The sequence below is a fragment of the Barbus barbus genome (assembly GCF_936440315.1).
Source record: "Barbus barbus genome assembly, chromosome: 38".
Taxonomy (NCBI): Eukaryota; Metazoa; Chordata; class Actinopteri; order Cypriniformes; family Cyprinidae; genus Barbus; species Barbus barbus.
In genome coordinates, this window is record NC_136716.1 from 27,166,508 (window position 1) to 27,187,895 (window position 21,388).

At 35.4% G+C, this 21,388-nt stretch overlaps 3 protein-coding genes across 4 annotated transcripts; 2 read left to right on the top strand and 1 right to left on the bottom strand.

Moving 5' to 3' along the window:
- Positions 1–336: 336 nt before the first annotated feature.
- LOC306857647 (activating signal cointegrator 1 complex subunit 1-like) lies at positions 337–10,057 on the bottom strand. Of its 2 annotated transcripts, none has more exons than XM_079397675.1 (10): positions 9,983–10,057; positions 9,246–9,373; positions 9,058–9,157; positions 7,964–8,061; positions 6,603–6,781; positions 5,667–5,800; positions 5,460–5,579; positions 3,490–3,614; positions 2,371–2,444; positions 337–1,109 (listed from the first exon to the last, which is right to left on the bottom strand). In XM_079397675.1, the coding sequence occupies exons 2-10, from the start codon at positions 9,358–9,360 to the stop codon at positions 993–995; spliced, it is 1,062 nt and encodes a 353-aa protein (XP_079253801.1). In that variant the 5' UTR covers positions 9,361–9,373; positions 9,983–10,057; the 3' UTR covers positions 337–992. The 2 variants fall into 2 exon arrangements, with proteins under 2 accessions (XP_079253801.1, XP_079253802.1); XM_079397676.1 differs by having other exon boundaries at positions 9,246–9,370; positions 9,983–10,043.
- A 323-nt stretch (positions 10,058–10,380) lies between these two features.
- Positions 10,381–13,645, top strand: LOC306857544 (anaphase-promoting complex subunit 16). The gene is made up of 4 exons (XM_079397529.1): positions 10,381–10,448; positions 10,996–11,144; positions 11,510–11,584; positions 12,378–13,645. Exons 2-4 carry the CDS (start codon positions 11,003–11,005, stop codon positions 12,485–12,487), a joined length of 327 nt encoding a protein of 108 aa, XP_079253655.1. The 5' UTR covers positions 10,381–10,448; positions 10,996–11,002; the 3' UTR covers positions 12,488–13,645.
- Positions 13,646–18,675: 5,030 nt separating this feature from the next.
- Positions 18,676–20,794, top strand: LOC306858163 (DNA damage-inducible transcript 4 protein-like). The gene is made up of 3 exons (XM_079398560.1): positions 18,676–18,818; positions 19,486–19,684; positions 19,795–20,794. Exons 2-3 carry the CDS (start codon positions 19,504–19,506, stop codon positions 20,280–20,282), a joined length of 669 nt encoding a protein of 222 aa, XP_079254686.1. The 5' UTR covers positions 18,676–18,818; positions 19,486–19,503; the 3' UTR covers positions 20,283–20,794.
- Positions 20,795–21,388: the final 594 nt, after the last annotated feature.

Genomic DNA, 21,388 nt, shown 5'->3' on the forward strand with positions numbered 1-21,388 from the left:
ACTATTGATAACATTATATTGTATTTATAAATATTTAAAAGTTTTAAAATTATATTAAAATATTTTTATGCAGTAAAATCATGGGAATGACTGGGAATGTTATGCAAATTTGTTGGTTAAAAACAGCAGAAACCTGAAGAACATTCAGCCCTTAAAACTTCTGGAATCCTGACATTTATAGAAACTGAGAGAATTAATAGACTAAAATTCAATTAAAAGCTGCCATTACAGGAGATTCGCAGAGTAAAGTAGGAGTTCAAATATTGTTGTGAAGTCTCATATTTGAGAAGCTTTCAAAGAACATGGAAACTTTAAAAAAAAGATAAAGAAATGAGTGAAATTGCCATCATTTACTCACCAAACGTGTTTTACTCCATAGAACGAAAGCAGTGAGTGACGAGGAAAGGCCAAACTAAAGAAACCCTGAAAGGATCCTTTAAAGTAGAGCATTTTCTAAACACACTTACCTGTGATAAAACTCACTGTAGTGCACAGACTCTTGGGTCTTTATTATACTGGGTTTGATCTTATAGCAGTTGCTTTCATACAGATTTTTAACCGTCAGCACCACATATGCACTAAACCTGCAAATGAAGCAGCATTACTCTGAATACAGTGACATTATAAAGCTCATTTAAATATGACAAACTCAAAGTGCATCAGTGACATGCTGCACAAATGCATCAGGAAAAGTGTTGCTTTTCATTGCTCGGTTAGTTTTCTGTGTGCTAGCACTCTCCTAAAAAAGACTAAATACACTTTGCAAATATATGCAATTAAAACATCAGGGAAAAGGCCCAGAAATATTCATGACATGATCCTGCACTCAAGGGCACACGCAAACTGTACAATTAAAATGCTCTTTATGTTATTTAGATTAATATTTACAATGCATAACATAGATAACTGATTATTAATGCATAATTCAATTGCAAAACAGAGAATTGTGATGCATTCATCAGCAAAGTCCAGAGCAGTGTTTTAGTGTCCCATCATGAGAACGTGACGTGTCCCGCTGAGGAATAGTATCCTGTGCCGTCAGTGGAGAATCTCTGAGAGAGCTGCACCGAATTCAGCTCAAAGGCACCGAAATAAAACTCACCGAACATCTGCAGAGAAACAGAGTCTCAGTTTAGGCTCACGGCTTCACACTTCATTCACAAGCCCATTATTATTCAGGGTGAAATTCATAAATATTTGCATGACAGAATCAGCGGTTACTATGGAAACCAGCTGATGGGGGATTCAGAAGTGACACTTCAGAGCGATTTAATGACATAAACAGCAAACTCGCATGTGCACTGTGTGCTCAAAAACCAGACAGCAGATGTTAAAACAAAGAGCGAATGAAGTTGTTTACTGGATTTGATTCTCAGAATGGTTTTTGACCACGTAATGGAACAGACGTTCTGAGAAAGCAGGCGTAGCCTCTTCTGGACGGGACAAGCTGCTCCTGCTCTAAAACACAGCTTGAGTGTGTGTATGTATGTGTGTGTGTGTGTGTGTGTGTGTGTGTGTGTGTGTGTGAGAGAGAGAGAGAGAGAGAGAGAGAGAGAGTGTCCAGTGTTTACAAAATAACTTGCAGTGCACCTGCCTGCCATCAGGGGGCGACAGATACAGCTTAAGAAACCTCACTTGTGTTCATATACTGTGAACACAAAGCCAGAAGACAGAATATACCACCACATGAGCATAATAATCATTTAATACTGTGGTATTATCAGGATACCATGACTTTACCAGGGTAATGCTATAGTTTGTGTAACAGCAGATGTGTTTACTGCAATATTTGTTACACAACAACAAACTCTGAAGGGGAGAAATTGTTACTCAGTGCGAGTTGTGAAATACTTCATTTATATCGGTTACATCTGGCCTCCTCTCATGTTGCAATCATGTATGTCTGAAGGTTTTGTAAGTGTATGTATTTATATGCACCTATACTACTGTTCAAAAGTTTGGGGTCGGTGAGATTTATAATTTTTTTCTTAGGTTTTCGAGTCTCTTCTGCTCACTTTTTCTTGATTTTCTTGATCAAAAATACAGTAAATTGTGAAATATTTAAATTTAAATCAGCTGTTTTCTATGTGAATATGTGTTAAACTGTAATTTATTTCTGTGATCTGCAGCTGTATTTTCAGCATCATTACTGCAGTCTTCAGTGTCACATGATCTTCAGAAATCATTCTAATATACTGATTTACTGATCAACAAACATTTCTGATTATTATCAATGTTGAACACAGTTGTGCTGCACAATATTTTTGTGAAAACTGTGATACATTTTATTTTTCAGGATTCACAGATGAATAGAAAGTTCAGAAGAACAGCATTCATTTGAAACAGAAATGTTTTGATCACATTTCTCACCTGTAAGATGTTTTTGGCATTAAAAGCTTCTCTGTCTTTAGCGTTGGGTCTTGCTGAAGCTCCTTTATCCTCCACTGAGAGAAACACAGATCAGGTTAGAGTCTGTATTTCTGATGTAATGAGATGTGGTCATCATGTTGTGTTTCTAAGCGGCCCGTGGTGTTCAGCGCTCTGAATAGCATTACTCAGCTGCTAAATTGCAAACAGCACAGCGACGGCTGACGTCAACATGAACACGGCAGAACAACGGTCAGAACTGTTGACAGATGGACACTAACAGGTCAAACTCTGGCCTCGTGCCGCAGAGCAGAATGAGAGCTTTGTGTGAGGGAGATGAAGACACTCACGACGATGATAAACAACCCCCTGATAAACACTGCTAGTCTGTTTATGCCATTCCTGACAGTCCCTCCAATTAGTTTGAAGTTTTATGTTTAAACAATTTAAATAATTTTAAAAATTACTAAAACTATAAAAGTTAAATAAAATTAAAGCCAAATAGACATTAAAAAGTATAAATATGAAAAGTGCATAATAAAATTACTTGCATTTAAACTAAAATTAAAAATATTTTTTGTTAATTAAAATGTTATAAAAAAAACTGCAACTGAAATAAATTAAAGTTTGTCATCAGATATTTACATTTTATTTTATATTTAAGTTTTTCCCATGCAATATTTATACATTTATTTCAGATTTAATAAAAAATATTTTAATAGTTTTAATTTTACTTATTTTGCTGTGGTTTTTTTTTATTAGTTTTATATTTAGCTTTAATTTTATTCCAGTTTTATTTTTAGTAATTTTTGTACTTCAACATACTTATTTTTTTCAGTTATTGCCAAGGCAACATTTCTAATTTTTGTTTAAGTTGAAGTACTAAAACTGAAACATTAAAACTGAAATAAAATTAACACTCAATAGGAGCATTTATAAAATACCAATAAAAATGACAAAAGCACATAAACAAACCCCTGATAAACACGCTGTTGGTCTGTTTACCTCTGTTCCCGATGGTTTGGCATCTGCTTGATTCAGTAAATGTGATCATGATCAAGGAGGTGTTATTTATTATAAGTGATCTGGGATCAGTGATGGTGTTTGTGTTGGCCGTCTCACCTGACGGATCTCTCCGGAACAGTGTGTTCATGACGGTGCCATGAATCTTCACTCGCTCCCGCTCTCGCTCCATCAGACCGGCTGCTGCCAAACACTCCACGAGCCTGTCCGTGATCTGCTGGAGCCTGTACACACACACACACACACACACACACACACACACAGAGACACACACACACAGAGACACAGAGACACACACACACAGAGACACACACACACAGAGACACACACACACACACAGAGACACACACACACACACACACACACACACAGAGAGACACACACACACAGAGACACAGAGACACACACACACACACACACACACACACAGACACACAGACACAATTAAAAAAATGTGTGAACTCAAACTTGATTTGTACCCCTATTTTGAAGTTAATGAACTCTGCCTTTGCATTGTCTGCAAAAAGTGAGAAGTCACACCAAAGCAAAAGGCAGTAACTTCCATATTATCAATATTTGATTGCTGATCACCATTTACAAAATCGTTATATAGTAACACCTGTATAAAATCTACTGATCATGGGCTCTCTCATATTGGCTATTGCATATAGTAATGTGACTGTATTCAATTTAGTTTTTTTTTTTTGACCGTAACAAGCAGACTAAAAGTTAAACTTGTGAGTGGATACCGTTTTGCAACCAATTTATTTAAAATTCTTATTTAAATTCGTAAAAGAATTCTAGACATAGCATAATTGCTTATATTGACTTGAATTAAATATCCTAACCTAAAAGCACAACTTGTGGATTTATGTGAACGCCAGCAAGCAGGTATCTCCGACAACATTCAGCGCCATGGATTGATTTTATCGGGTTACAAGAAAAGGTAGGATTTGGATTTAATTGTGAACTGTTAGGCTACTGATTTTATGATTGATCATGCGACGGCATTCAAGTACACACGCATCCAACTAGAACAACCTGGTGCATAATCTGCATTACAAAAAGAGAAAAAATAAAAATCTTTAAAGGTTATTCACGATTATGTATTGCTGCCAAGGTGTCTGGTCTTTACAGTGCTTTGTTATATGGAGCTGTTTGGTAGATCGCGATCTAATTCGTTTACACCGTAATTAAGATGTGGTAGAATTTAATGGACAGTAAAAAAGGCAGAACACCGTATAACTCCAAGCCGGCACCGTAACTTCATTCTGACGTGTGGCTAAACAAAGGCAGAACGCCGTAACTCAATTTGAGCGCTCCAAACAAAACGACAGATCCGTTACTGGTGTTACATGGTGTTCTGCCTTGGTTTCTCTGGGGCTTTTTGAAGTTACGGTTGAGACAACACATTATCTTCTCGGAAAAACAACTAAATTTACTAGGATGTCTTGAATGTCCCAAAAATATAAACTCATTTTCGGCAAAAATCAAAGTTACGGTCTTTTGCCTTTGCACAGCAGTGTATATGTATGTATATATATATATATATATATATATATATATATATATATATATATATATATATATATATATATTTTTTTTTTTTTAGTAATTTTTGCACTTAAATTTAGTAATTTTTGCACTTAAACATTTCATTTCAGTTAGTCGTCAAGGCAACACTTCTAATTTGTGTTTTACATTTAAGTCAAAGTACTAAAATTACTAACACTGAAACAGAAATAAAACAAAAACCTAAAGCAATTAAAAAAGCACATAAAATGACAAACTAAAATTTAAATTGAACGTAAAACATGCTAATTCAAAATATAAAAAAATATTATAGTAGTGCATAAATAATACTAAGACAACAGTACAATCATATATTGATATGCAACTATTCTTTTTCTCATTATATTACATTAATATGTCAGACTGTGTTACATATATTAAAGTATCATAACAGCGCACTAGTGTTCTGAAGTCATATGTTTAATGAGAGCATAAATGATGACCCTTTTCCTTTTTGGGTGAACTGAGACTATAGCAGGTAATGAACTGTATCTTACTTGTCAGATCCATCTTGAACAGCGACTTTGGCATACAGAACATCCACCATCGATGGGTCATCATTCATATACTCAATTCCTCTGACCTCCACAGGAAGTGGTTTTGCTTCAGTTATATCTCTGCAGAAACAAAGCATGATCTGTGAGCACAAACCAGCGCATTGACTCTACTGACCATCCCTGCGGTCTGTCCTGATGTTTTATGACCTGATAACGTCCTGACACTGCTGCAGGAGCTCGTTCGTACGTGTCACTTCCTGTTCGTTCAGCAGGGCCAGAGTGCCGACGGTCAGGTGGAGTTTAGCCGGGTTCTGAAAAATACTCTCATCCACGCCTGCGTCCTGCACAACACATTCAAACCCATTCAAAGAGCCAATCCACAAATCTAGCAAATCACGACTATAACTCATCCACAATAACACCAGGAACAAGAATTCAGAATATAGTAAACAAGAATATAATATAACCTTACAATATTATTACATTAATAATATAATATAAATATAATAATAAAAATTACATTATATTTTAAAATGTATATTATATTGAGATTATGCATTAACTACTAGCAACAATAACTCCAGGAAGTAAATAGAATTAGTTCTGCTTTTATTATATCATATTATATTATAATTAAATATGATATAATAAAAGCAGCACTCATTCTATTCTATTCTATGTAATATAATAATACAATAATATATACAATTAATATTACATTGAATTAACTTTATTATATCAAATTATATTAACCTTAAATAAAAAATTATATGTTAAAATTAATATTATATTACATTTATGTCTTAACTACTGGCAACAATAAGACCAGGAACAATAACTAAGGTAAATATTTGCTGTAAACTTTATTATATAATATTACATGATTTTATATGATATTATATTATGATATAATATATGAATCTTATAACAAGCCTTTTTATCACCTTTCTTTACATTAAACTTATTATATTATTTTACTAAATGTGTGTTAACTACTATTAATTATAAAATATTTAATATACCTCTTATTTTATTGTTATATTAATGTCATATTGAATTCTTGCATGAAGTACTTAGTTGCAACTATTAATGCAGTAACTGAGGTGGACTCTGATTGCGTGTGGACTGAGTAAATGCTCTCACCTGTCCACAGCGCTCCAGCACCTGCTCTCGAAAGCGCAGGAAGCCCTGCTGCACCTGAGGATGGTTTAGTGCAAACGACAGGAAGTGTGTGAACGGCTGCTTCCTCCGAAAGCTGTCGATCAAAACCTCAACGCGGGTTACAGCTGAAGCGACGGCCGCTCTGTGTGCACCTGTGATCACTAAGAGCACACACACACATAGAGAAGTGCATTTCCATAAAACCACAGCACAACCACAGGAAGAACATGCAGTACTCACCGCTGCACACAAGAACACACTGCTGCCATAACATTCTGACCCCTGAAGCACCTTTATTTTTATGCATGAACACTTTGTAGCATTTGGACCAATCAGACACACATTTATTAATTATATTTAATGAATAATCCAGCAAACCCTCTCATTCAGCAAACAATCTGTGAGGGTCTATAGACCCTTACCCCCGAAAGAGCACCCTAAAGGGCTCAGTTACCAGGGCAACCATCTGATAAAACTGTTTTATTGCTCAAAAGTATGCGAATACAAGTATCATTCCCTGCACCACACAGAGGTTTGTTGTAAGCTATCGTATACTGTGCTTTGAATTAGAGACTGATGGTTCTTTCAGATGGTCAACATCTGTCCGGTGTCATTCATCCAGTCTCACTTACCCTTCCCATGTACCATGTATGTGTCTATATGCATGTGTTTTAGTCTAGTTGTGTGTTTGCGATTTAGTTAATAAAACTTGTGCACACTACATATGAGTATTTGTTTCTGATTCCCTACTTGCAACAAAGTCAATTTAACAATTTTGATCTTGTTACATGCTCTGAGTAGTACTGTACCTTAAAAAAAAGGGTATTTCTCTTACCCTGGAAATTAAGATTTCTTTGAATTCATAAATAATCAATACTGAGCGTTCACTAGACGACCTGGTCAATTGATTGCGGTGTAAATTCGGCTTTGTCAAGCTAATTCTATTAACTTATCCAAATATTATAATTAATTATAAAGAGTTATGATTCATAATATTCCCTTAAGCTAATTTGCAACAACTTTTAGTTGCACAAGGCATCATGCACATTCATTTAACGCTATCTGCCTCTGTTCAGACACATGAGCAACAAACTAGATTACTTATTTCTCAAGATAATGTGGTTTTGAGCATGCAAAACTCACGCCATTCTATACAGGTTTCTTTGGATTCTATTCAGTAGCTAAGGCATGAGGAGTTGTTTTCAGTTCAGTAGCGTTTATGCATTTGGCAGATGCTTTTTTTATTCATTCCCTGGGAGTTTGAGATATGATTTCTGTCTGCACAAATGCTGTGAGATTAATTACTTTAATAGTTCAGGGCTGAGGGGTTCACTGTTTCTCACCGATCTGTCCTTCAACGCCTTGTTTTGGGATGCTGATGGAAGTTTTGGTCTCCGATTCCAGTCGTTTACGAGTCTCTCCCTTCTTACCGATAATATACCTGAGAAAACACAAGAACACAGTTAAGCTCAGATCTGAAAAAAATGACCAAGAAGCATTTGAAAGCTGCAGGGAGACTGGTTCGGCCATAGAATGAAAAAAATATATTTTTACTATTTACAATTCCTACTTTATTTCTCGTTACTATTAAATTTTGTGAATGCAATATGTGATTTTGTGCATCAAATATGAAATGGAATGTACCAAAATATTTCTTGAAGGAAGCAGATCCAGATTTTATAGAAAAAAGTAATAATGCAAGGATGTAAACGTACAATTTCTGAACAAAAACTAAGAAATAAAGTCACAATTTTGCATTATAAACCTGAAGATATAAACTTGCAATTCTGAGAAAAAAAAAAAGTGAGATGTTAATTCAAAAATTGTGGCATATAAACTTTAAATTGTGAATAAAAATGTCTGAATTATGAGATGGTAACTCAAAATTGTGAAATATATGAAGTTGGAATTGTGAATTGTGTGTTATAAAGTCAGAAAAACAAGATGTTAAGTCAAATTTGCTAAATATAAACTTGGAACTGCAAGAAATAGTCATAATTACATGTTATAAATATGAAGATATAAACTTGCAATCCAGAAAAAAATCTAAATTGCAAGATGTTAACTCAACTTACAGGATATAAATAAACTTACAGCATTGCAAGATCTTAACTCAAAATAGCTAAATGTCAATTTGGAAGAAAAAAAGACATGATCCAGTGTTATAAACTGGCAATTCTGAGAAAGTCAGAACTGCTAGATGTAATTCAGGATTGTGGGATATAAATTCAGAATTGCTTGAAATAAAATCAGAATCATGAGATGTTAACTCAAAATATGAACTTCAATTAAAATTAATTGTGTGTTATAAACACCCAGTTCTGAGAAAGAAAGTACAAACTGATAAGTTAGGTCAAAGTCACCTTTCTTGTCTTTATAAGTCCATGGTGGAAACTGGCTGACAGAAGTGTGAGAGTGATCTAGAAGCTATACTAACTTGTAAAGGACGCTGGGCACGTCTATGGCGCAGCAGAAGCCTCGGTCCGTCTGCTCGATGTTGTATGCGTCACACGGCTCGTCCAGACACTGCTCAGCCGCTGTGGAACATTATATGATGCCATACTAAACACACATATGAATAGATGGCAGTGGAACTGACCGATACTCAGTTTAAAAATCACAAACCTGCTCCCGAATATGAATAATCATCCTCTTCTTCTTCATAAGATTCCTCCTGAACTGGATTTCTCCTGTAAATTCTCCCATTGATGTTAATGAGCGCCGGCCGTAAGACTTCCATCACGCACAAGCTGCTGGACGAGGACGACGTCACAGTTCATTTACACACAGAAGTTAATGTGGCATCAGTAATTAACAGCACTGGACCGTAATACTGCTGCTTAATTACTGCAGAATTTCATATCAAACACAAAGAGAAACGGGTTCATTTTTAACTCAAAGTAGATTGAAAACATTCAATAAAACACTAGATTTAAAGCAAAAAATATATATTAAAAAAAATAAAATTACAAGACAGTTGTAAAATTAAATAAAAATAATAATAATATTTAGTGTGTTATATTTCCCACTTGGGCTAATCTATTTAATGTAGTATAAATATATACAGTCAATTTATTCCTTAATTCTTTTGCTGCTAAATTTTGAGTCATAAATATTTAAGAAATCCACTAAAACTTACAATTTAACAACATATGACATTTCATATTAATTTAACAAGACCAGCAGATTACAGAAATGTGCAGCTCACAGGGGAAAATACTGAAATTCAGCACAAAGAAGTTTAAATGTCTTATAAATACAGAAATATATTTAATATTTGATCATGTGCCTAAGCTGATGACTTATAACATAAACTCGCAAGAAAGCATGAATAGTAATTATTAAATGATTAATATTTCTACCTTCGAACTGTTGATTGTTTGCATGAAACTGTGGCCGGAAGACGAGACTTCGCTCACTTCCGCTTTGAGCGTCTCGCTTAAAAGTCCTCAGCTGAGAGGAAAAAATAAATAATATATTTCTTAACATGTTATAATGAAATATATTTAATGTACATCGTATTTAAATATCTTCTAAGCATTTAAATAATAGAGAAGTTAACTTTTATTTATTTTTAATTTTTAATTTTTTTTGACTTTCGGCATTATTATTGTACATAATGTTATGAATTTTCAATTTGTAAATTCATAACATTATGTACAATAATAATGCCGAAAGTAAAAAAATAAATAATTAAATGGGCCTCACTCAGATCACGTTTGCCTCTTTACGCCGCGACGTTAGGGGGCGCTGCGACGTCAGATCAGCGTCAAACTGACGTAAACAAACACACTGAAGAAACAGCAGCGGCGGCATCGGGTGACGCAGGTTATCAACAAATACTACACGATTTTAACTTTATTTTAATAAATCCTTATTTATATATGTTGCTCTTGAATGGTGTGGAATAGCGATAATGATTTGCGCTCTTACTAGTGTTGCTTTTAGGAGTTCAAATTGTCAATACCAGTTAATTTGTTGTATTTTTAATTAAAATGTTAAGGAGAATGAATAAAATGAAATGTATTCTGTGTCTCTTTGATTGTTCTGTGTGTCTATAATGCTTTTTATTCACAGCGTGAAGCTTTTGTAAAAACCTAAAGTGTCGTGTTTACGTTTTTACCACTTTATTACAAATACATAGCATTTATACACTTTTCATACAGTTTTGTCTGTTTATTAGTTATTTAGTACAAACAAAAGCAGGTTTTGCTCAAACAGTGGCAGAGACTGAGTTGTTTTGGAGGATCAGTCTGTAATCTGTAGTCTTGTATTAAACTAAAGTAGTATTGTTGAGTTCTCAAACTGATTGAGTGCATCAGCAGAGCTGTATTTACTGGCATTAATCTAGTTTTGTGTGATGTGTGATCTGTAGATTGTGAATGGCAGCGTCTTCATCCTCGTCCTCGGCTGGAGGAGTCAGCAGCAGCTCGGTGACCGGATCCGGCTTCAGTGCTTCGGAGCTCATCCCGCCCAGAAAAGTGCTCTACACCTACCCAAAAGGAGCTGGAGAGATGATGGAGGGTGTGTGTGCCGTTGCCCTCTTTCTTTAGCATTTCTGAATAACATTTATGTGCCTCTGAAGCTCAAAAATGGTACATCCGGCTACCACATAATCCTGTTATGGAAATATTTTTCCCAGTTTAGGTCCTTCGCTGGTGCCTCTTTTGTCCCTCTCGAATCTGAGCGTGGTTTCTGGGTCAGACGGGGCTGTTACGAGGGGTCATTCCCGTCTGTCTGTTAGTTAATGAGCTCAGCAGAGACAGAAACAAAAGGAGCAGTTGCTCAGAAGAGCGTGACTCTGTGACCTACAGCCGGTTTGCATGTTTGTTACACAGGATTTTCACAATGCTGATCTGCTGCATGCATACATTTGCCTTTGTCCACAGATGGATCTGATAGGTTTTTATGCGAGTCTGTGTTCAGCTATCAAGTTGCATCCACTCTGAAGCAGGTTAAACATGGTGAGTTCAAATAAAAACCGAAAAAACACACCTAAATAGTTCACCTGCAGGCCGTCCAAGATTAGGATGAGTTTGTTTCTTCATCAGATTTGGAGGAATGTCTCAGCAATGGATGCTCTGCAGTGAATGGGTGCCGTCAGAATGAGAGACTGATAAAAACATCACAATACTCCACACCACTCCAGTCCATCACTTAACATCTGGAAAACACAAAAGCTGAAACAAATCCAGCATTAAGATGTTTTTAACTAAAATACGAGTCTGTGATCCATAATAACTCTTCCTCCAGTGAAAAAGTGTATCTCCTGTTGTCTCTAACATCAAAATCCAGCCACATATTTGTTTAGAGCTGTTTTGTCTTGTAAACAGTGCTTGATTTGTGCAGATTTCTGTCCTGATTCAGACCAGAACACTTTTTTCACTGCAGGAAGCATTATTACGGATTATGGACTCATATATTAGTTAAAAATGTCTTTTGTTTCAGCTTTTGTGTTCTCCAGATGTTAACTGATGGACTGGAGTGGTGTGGATTATTGTGATGTTTTTATCAGACTCTCATTCTGACGGCACCCATTCACTGCAGAGCATCCATTGCTGACACACTGATGCAGAGACACATTTCTACAAATCTAAAGAAAAAACTGATCTACATCTCGGATGACCTGAGGGTGAGCACATTTTCAGCAAATTAAAATTTTTAGGTGAACTATTCCTTTAAAGTTGTGTGCACATTAGAGTTTGAATGAGAATTTGAGCTTTACTGATGGATGATCTGGATTGTCTCTGATCTCAGATCAGCAGGTGTCACGGATGGAGCGTCTGGCCGGACTGGTGGAGCAGTTGGAGGCAGACGAGTGGAAATATAAACCCATCGAGCAGCTCCTGGGATTCACAACCTCATGACTGCATTCAGAACAGACGGATCAGTTTATCCGCTTGTAAACATATTGTTTTTTCCCCATGAAATGAGCTGAAGTTCTTATGAATGTACTGTAGGTTTATGTTGTTTTGCACTGGTTTATAATCACCAACATTGAGTTTTTGTGATCATGTGTGTAAATATCATTATGTTTTTGGATACAGCCTTAGGAATACTTTAAAATAGTCCCGTGTTTTTACAGTGTGGATTTTTGCATGTATGAACTCTGAATACATGTACAATAAAAGCCATTTTAAGCACAATTCATAATGTTGCATTAATTAATTAAAATGATGATCACAGGTGCATTCAAATTTACATCAAATTTAACTTGTAATCTGCATTGATTTTATTTAATGTGCTCAATAAATATGTAAAATAAAATGTATGTATTTGAATTGCATATTCGATTATAAAGTTTTAAAATTAACTACTAAATGTAATGTGATGCATGATTTGTCAGTCATACAGAAATCGATTTAATTTTATATATAAAAAATCAAAATACATGTATTCAAAATTGATTAGAATCAGCATAAATATGTTGTCTACAAAAACAGTTGCATTGATTCAATTAAAAGTATGAACATAATTTAAATATGGCTAGCTGTGGAACAAGCAATATTTAGTTAGTTAAAATGCATGAGATTGAAACATATTTATAATAAATAAATATACCTGGTTATTTTATATTTAAAACACATTTTATTAGTACTATTACAGAAATCTGACCTTCATTCATGTATGACGGACAAATATGCATCACATATGTTTATAAACTAATGTTAAAACTCTAATCCAAATAATGTAATGAAAATATTACATGCAATTCAAATACATAAAATCCTATTTATATGTTTTTTTTTTTTATTATTTAGTTATTTTTATTCAATTTTTATTTATTTTTATTATATTGTATCTTTTACTTGGTTATTTTATTTATTTATTTATTTTTTGTTAACAAAAATGAAACAACTTGCTGTGCTTCTGAACCACTTTTTTCCCCTGATTTTTCACCTGTCGTGTTAAAATCTCTCAGAAAGTTCAAACCATGTGCCTGTCAATGCATTTTGTTATTCAAAGTCATTTGCAAAGAGCAAAAGTATGTCATAAATTTTTACCAGTACAAAAATGTTTTCAGTGACTTTAGTCAGTGTGTGTTTTCATTAGCTATTATTTAGTCAGCTGAGTCAAAACTCTGTATGTTTCAGAGACAGACGTGGGAGTCGTGTGGCACACGGTCCTGCAGGAACACAGAGAGGGGGAGGACAAACTGACCGAATGATGGACAGCTGTGTGGAGATAAAAAATATGAGCCTCAGTCTTTGTCCTTGAGGTGAAGCTCCTACAGAAAAACAAGCACATCACTCAGTCAAATCTCTCCTGTTCATCACCTAAAATGAGTTTACTACTTTTATGTGGAAATAATAAGAAAGTTAAAAGTTAAAGTTCATGTTGAAACTTGAGTGGGAAAGGGAAAGCAATGCAATGTGAGCCTTGAGTAAACATTGCTTTGAGTTCCTGCAGATGCTTGATGAACCACTGAACAGCAGTAGATGTTTATCAGCCTTTATTGAAGCAGGCAGCAGAGATGTTTCTGAATGAAAGTACTGAACATTCTGTTCTATTCTAGCTGAGATCCACTTCTGTATTCAACAAAAGGGCGTTTTAACTAACTCTACCGCTGGGTCCTAATGCCGGAATCACAGGGTGGAGCTCATGAAAAATGTATTTCATAGAAAAAAGAAAGAAACAAGAAATTATATTTAGCATGAAATGGGAATGGAAAAAAATAGGAAAAATATGTTACTACTAAGATATATAGAAATTAAAAATTTTTCATGAAAACTGATTTTACATTTTTTAATTCCTTTTGACATTTAATGCAGTTTTTTATTTAAAAAAATATCTCCAGAAATTTTTGTTTAGATTTTTGTCATTCTTATCATTCTCAATTAGCGATCCTTGTTATATTTTAATTTTCATATGAAAATGTGAGACGTAAAGTGAGAATCACGAGATGTAAAATCAGAATCACGAGATGTAAAATCAGAATCACGAGACGTAAAATCAGAATCACGAGATGTAAAGTCAGAATCACGAGATGTAAAGTCAGAATCACGAGATTCTGATCTTTACATCAGAATCACGAGATGTAAAGTCAGAATCACGAGATGTAAAATCAGAATCACGAGATGTAAAATCAGAATCACAAGATGTAAAGTCAGAATCACAAGATGTAAAGTCAGAATCACAAGATGTAAAGTCAGAATCACGAGATGTAAAATCAGAATCACGAGATGTAAAATCAGAATCACGAGATGTAAAGTCAGAATCACGAGACGTAAAGTCAGAATCACGAGATGTAAAATCAGATCAGAATCACGAGATGTAAAATCAGAATTACGAGATGTAAAATCAGAATCACGAGACGTAAAGTCAGAATCACGAGATGTAAAATCAGATCAGAATCACGAGATGTAAAATCAGAATCACGAGATGTAAACTCAGAATCACAAGACGTAAAGTCAGAATTACGAGACGTAAAATCAGAATCACGAGATGTAAAATCAGAATCACGAGATGTAAACTCAGAATCACAAGACGTAAAGTCAGAATCACGAGATGTAAAATCAGAATCACGAGACGTAAAGTCAGAATCACGAGATGTAAAATCAGATCAGAATCACGAGATGTAAAATCAGAATCACGAGATGTAAACTCAGAGTTCCTGCAGATGCTTGATGAACCACTGAACAGCAGTAGATGTTTATCAGCCTTTATTGAAGCAGGCAGCAGAGATGTTTCTGAATGAAAGTACTGAACATTCTGTTCTATTCTAGCTGAGATCCACTTCTGTATTCAACAAAAGGGCGTTTTAACTAACTCTACCGCTGGGTCCTAATGCCGGAATCACAGGGTGGAGCTCATGAAAAATGTATTTCATAGAAAAAAGAAAGAAACAAGAAATTATATTTAGCATGAAATGGGAATGGAAAAAAATAGGAAAAATATGTTACTACTAAGATATATAGAAATTAAACATTTTTCATGAAAACTGATTTTACATTTTTTAATTCCTTTTGACATTTAATGCAGTTTTTTATTTAAAAAAATATCTCCAGAAATTTTTGTTTAGATTTTTGTCATTCTTATCATTCTCAATTAGCGATCCTTGTTATATTTTAATTTTCATATGAAAATGTGAGACGTAAAGTGAGAATCACGAGATGTAAAATCAGAATCACGAGATGTAAAATCAGAATCACGAGACGTAAAATCAGAATCACGAGATGTAAAGTCAGAATCACGAGATGTAAAGTCAGAATCACGAGATTCTGATCTTTACATCAGAATCACGAGATGTAAAGTCAGAATCACGAGATGTAAAATCAGAATCACGAGATGTAAAATCAGAATCACAAGATGTAAAGTCAGAATCACGAGATGTAAAATCAGAATCACAAGATGTAAAGTCAGAATCACAAGATGTAAAGTCAGAATCACGAGATGTAAAGTCAGAATCACGAGATGTAAAATCAGATCAGAATCACGAGATGTAAAGTCAGAATCACGAGATGTAAAGTCAGAATCACGAGATGTAAAATCAGATCAGAATCACGAGATGTAAAATCAGAATTACGAGATGTAAAATCAGAATCACGAGACGTAAAGTCAGAATCACGAGATGTAAAATCAGATCAGAATCACGAGATGTAAAATCAGAATCACGAGATGTAAACTCAGAATCACAAGACGTAAAGTCAGAATTACGAGACGTAAAATCAGAATCACGAGATGTAAAATCAGAATCACGAGATGTAAACTCAGAATCACAAGACGTAAAGTCAGAATCACGAGATGTAAAATCAGAATCACGAGACGTAAAGTCAGAATCACGAGATGTAAAATCAGATCAGAATCACGAGATGTAAAATCAGAATCACGAGATGTAAACTCAGAATCACAAGACGTAAAGTCAGAATTACGAGACGTAAAATCAGAATCACGAGATGTAAAATCAGAATCACGAGATGTAAAATCAGAATCACGAGATGTAAAGTCAGATCAGAATCACGAGACGTAAAATCAGAATCACGAGATGTAAAGTCAGAATCACGAGATGTAAAGTCAGAATCACGAGACGTAAAATCAGAATCACAAGACGTAAAGTCAGAATCACGAGATGTAAAGTCAGATCAGAATCACGAGATGTAAAATCAGATCAGAATCACGAGATGTAAAATCAGAATCACGAGATGTAAAATCAGAATCACAAGATGTAAAGTCAGATTTGTGAGTTGTTGTAAATAAAAAATAAAAGTAAATAAATCATGTATAAATCATGTATTTACTGGGTGACTGTAATTTAATGCTCAGAAAATCTGCTGTGATAATACATGCTAAATTTGCATCCTTCCTCAGGACTGAGGTGTTTTCTCATTCACTAAGCGTCTTTAAGGCACATTTGGCCAGGGGTCAGATCTTTAGTTGTCCTCAAGCCCAGTTCTGCTGAGGTGTGAAGAAACAGAAGGCCTTTCTAAAAGCACCACATAAACGTGTGCTATAGTCTACACTGATTAATGCAGAAAAACCCTTCTGACAGACATTCTGAGGCCCATTAATGTTTGTGTATTCATGCGGCTGAACTGATTCAAAAGCATTATGTGCAAAAGCTGCAGCAGGATTTGAGGGAAAACACACCCTTGGCTAGCAAACAGAAGACAGGAATGTGCCTGTCCGTATGGAACGGTCTCTGCTGACCAGCAACAGGCCTTCGTTCTAAACTAGGAAACGTTTAACCCTTCATGAACCTCCCCCGACTGCAGCGATTCACACTTTACTGCATGGCCAAATCCAGCCACTTTAGCTCAAAGATCAAATTATACCTGGCTTTATTATGAACTCTTTGCAGTGAAGACTAGTTTTTCATTTTTTAAGTTTGTTGGAGCTTTCTAATGTACCAAAGTGTGTTAGTTTCAGGGATTTCATGTGAAAACTCCCAACAAATTCAGACCACTTTTATACTTTAAGTTTGGTTAAAATGTGAAAACAGGGTTAATGTGTTCTTAGACTTTTTAAATGATTATTTTGGATTAAAAATACTAAGGAAAGTGTATATTTATGTCTTTTACACTATAAAAAAGCATTACTGTTATATTTAACCCATAACATTCAGTTTTCTTGGTGCATATAGGTCGATTCAGAGACATTGAATTATTTTTTTATTTGAATAAATCCAGTTGTTTTAGAGGTTTCAAGTTACCATTTAGTTTTTTTTTTTGTGTAACTAGTCACAATTTTGTAAAGTTTTACACCCTCAAAAGTACACATGTGAAAATTCAGACCCCTTAAAAGTGAACTTTTTTTTTTTTTTTACTTTGGTTTATTTTTAAAGAGTGTTCAGGTGTGTCATTAATACTTTTTGAAACAATACTTTAGATTAAAATTCTACATTTAAGGTCTGATAAACTACAAAAAGTGTTAACCTGCAATTGTTATGTATTTCTAATTGATTTAACCCATAAGACTTAGTTTTGTTGGTATAAGTAAGTGCATATAGGTCTTTGAATAAAGCCAGTTAATTTAGAGGGCAGCATTTTGTTTTTCAGTGTAACTAGTCACACCATTTTAAATATTTTTTTAAAGTACAAATATGAGGTCATAAAAGTTGCATGATAACAATAGTAGAAGAACAGCAAAAGTTGTGTACAATGAAGCATATGTCAGTTTTCCAAAAGTGTCTCATGCCACAAACCTATATTAAATCCAGCAGGCATGAATTATTGGATAAGGAAGCATTTGACTGCATGGATCTGGCTGTTTATTTAGTCATCAGTCATTGTGTGGCTCCTCTAGCACGTACTCAATGAAAACACATCTAGTCAGTATTTCACAATTGTTTCGGATTCGAGATGCAAATCACTAAATCAAACCATAAACAAATGCGCAGAAGTGAGATTCGCCATTGCATGTCCTGAGTTGAAAACAAAAGGTGATGTGAGAAATGCACCTCCTGCGCAGACAATAGCCACGCTCTCATTGATCGGCGCTGCTTCGTGTTACCAGGCGAACTTGGGACGCGAAAGACGTGACATAAACGCCGATTGGCTGGAAACTCGCAGGGGGCGTGGCCAGCGCGTATATAAGCAGGCGCAGAAACGGTTACGTCAGTGTTTGCAGGACTCACTGCAGATACAAGCAGCTGCTGCACTTACTCCGCTCTTACTCCGCTTTGTTGGTCTCTGGTCTTTGTGACGCACTATTTCATCTCGACAATTCATCACATCTGAGGATCTACAGCACTGAATATCGGTAAGTGTCTTATCTGATGAGTTTCAGTGTTTAAACAGCGCTGTTTTTATTGTCTTCACTGTTCATTCAAACCTCGGAGATCAATGCAAGACAAAAGTATGCTGCATTTCTGATCATCACTATTTGCTGCAATGACATCAGCACTGCTAAATCAGTCAAATAACTGGCTGATGCATGATTTTTTTAGTTCAAATTACCTAATATTTTATTTGACTGACTTGTTTATTCTGCATAGATGATTTTCTTGCTTAGTGTTGTCTTGTTTTCCAGAACAATTATGCAAGCATTTTTAGATGAGAAGCAAACATTATTTTTAGAAGAGATCTCAACATTTAGTGAGTTTAGGCTTATTAAAACAACAAAAACCTGTTAATGGGGCCAGAAAAATAAACTTCTTTCAAAGAGAGAGGAATTTTTCTCACCCTATTGACAGACTCTTGTCTTGTGTTATGCATAAAGTAATTTTCCAATACAAAAGCGTAAACTTAATACATTTTCAGAATGCAAGACTTTATATCTGTAGTCATTTTGCTTGTAAATGCATCTTGATTTAAGAATTTGTACATTTGTGCTGGAAAAGCCAAAAATGCAATTATATTTTTTGCAATGCACCAGCTGCTTTTGTGTCTTGTGCATGAATAATAAAACTCAATCTTCTCTTTTGCAGTCATTCTAAAACACAACAATGCATGAAGAGCTGATTTCCAGCCTTTCATCTGAAGACTCGAGTCTCCCATCCACACCAACATCTGATGCTTCATCCAAACGCTTGTCCTGGAGCAAACTGATGCAGAAACTGCACCGCAGCCAAAGCCTGGACTCCGATTCGGACAATCACAGCAGCACAGACGATGCATCAGATGCAGGTAAACAAGCACTTCTTGCACAAGTTTCCATGCATACGTTTTCCAACTTGGATTTGAAGTTCTCACTCAAGTTCTCGAGTCTAATGCACGCTTGCATTCGTCTTCCGCAGGTTCCATATCCCTAGCCGATCTGTCCGAATCGGACTTGTTTTTTGACCCAACCGAAGAGGCATTGTGTAAAGAAGTGGTGCAGCTCATCGCACTTAACCTGACCGACGCCAAAGACGGCGTCTTGCACTGTTCCAAGCTGCTGATTCCCGAGAAACTCCTGGAGCACATCGGCCAGGAGCTGGTGCATCTGTCGGTCAGCGAGCCCTGTGGCCTTCGCGGTGCGCTCGTTGACCTTTGCGTGGAGCAGGATGGCAGCTGTGAAGCTGTGGCAGAAATCTCAGTCGACCCAGATCTAGTGCCCACCTTCCAGCTCACGCTCGTGCTGAGGCTCGACTCCCAGGGCCTTTGGCCAAAAATCCAGGGGCTTTTCGCTGGCAGATCGCCTTCGTCTCCGGTTGTTAGACATGCACTTAAACTGAGCACTGGATTTAGAGCTATTAAAAGAAAACTGTATTGCTCTGAAGAGCTTTTGATTGAAGAATGCTGAGCCTGACTGACTGATCGTACATGTCATGAACTTTTTTACTAGGTTTTAAAATGAAGCTGGTCTCACGAGAGGCCTGATTGTAGGACTGTTTAAGGCAGTGAATTACCAACTTGTAGGGCATTTGTAATGCAGATGTAGGGTATATAAAAAAGACTTTGTAATACAGTTTGGTCGGTATGTTGCACTTTTGCTGATGCTCTAGTGAAGCAGGAGTTTTCGGGCTGCTGTTGAAATGTTTACCTCAGGTTTATGGAAACCAAATGTGGCAGCTATTTTCCATGTAACAAACTTTGTTTTCCTGTTATTCAAGTGCCGGATTGTTCAAAGATGTGTGGATGCAGTTATTGTTCCCTTAGATCAAATGGAAGAGGTTCTTTTTATTTTGTTTTTTTTTTATTTTATAAACCATCATGCATATTCCATGCATCTTATTTATTTGATATTCAAATGTAATGTTTCATTTTTTTGTACTTGAACGAAATGCAAAAAATAAATTATCTTTTTAAAGAGTGCCCTTTTCTCTTTTTTTTTTTGATGCATTAGGCCAATGACCACAATTTTTACATTAGATTTTAGACATTCAACAGCTTTTTATTTTATCTAAAGCAACTTGAATTGCATTAATGGCGAAACTCAATTTATGCATTCTCTGGGAATCAGGAAGAGAAGTTTTATTGGATTTACTTTATGGTATTTTAATTGCAGCTCCGTGCAGAGACGTTTATTTTATTGTTTTTCCTATAAGTCTTTATAAACATGCTTCAATGAACAATGACTTAATTCATGTGATTTGACTTACAAAGTACTTTAGTTTTGATCAGTATATGTGCTAAACAAATACTATTTTAAAGAAATATGCTATTTTATGGCATATTGCATTTATGAAGTTGTCAATCCATTAATTATACTTTGTAATGCACCTTGATGTAACCAGTTATTATACAATATCTATTCATTGTTACACCTTTAGACCGTATAATGCATTAAAACACATGGCGAGCAACTTCAGATGCAACTAGGAATCTACAAATATTATAATGCATTTAGATTCCATCACTTGCAATGGATGCTCTGCAGTGAATGGGTGCCGTCAGAATGAGAGTCTG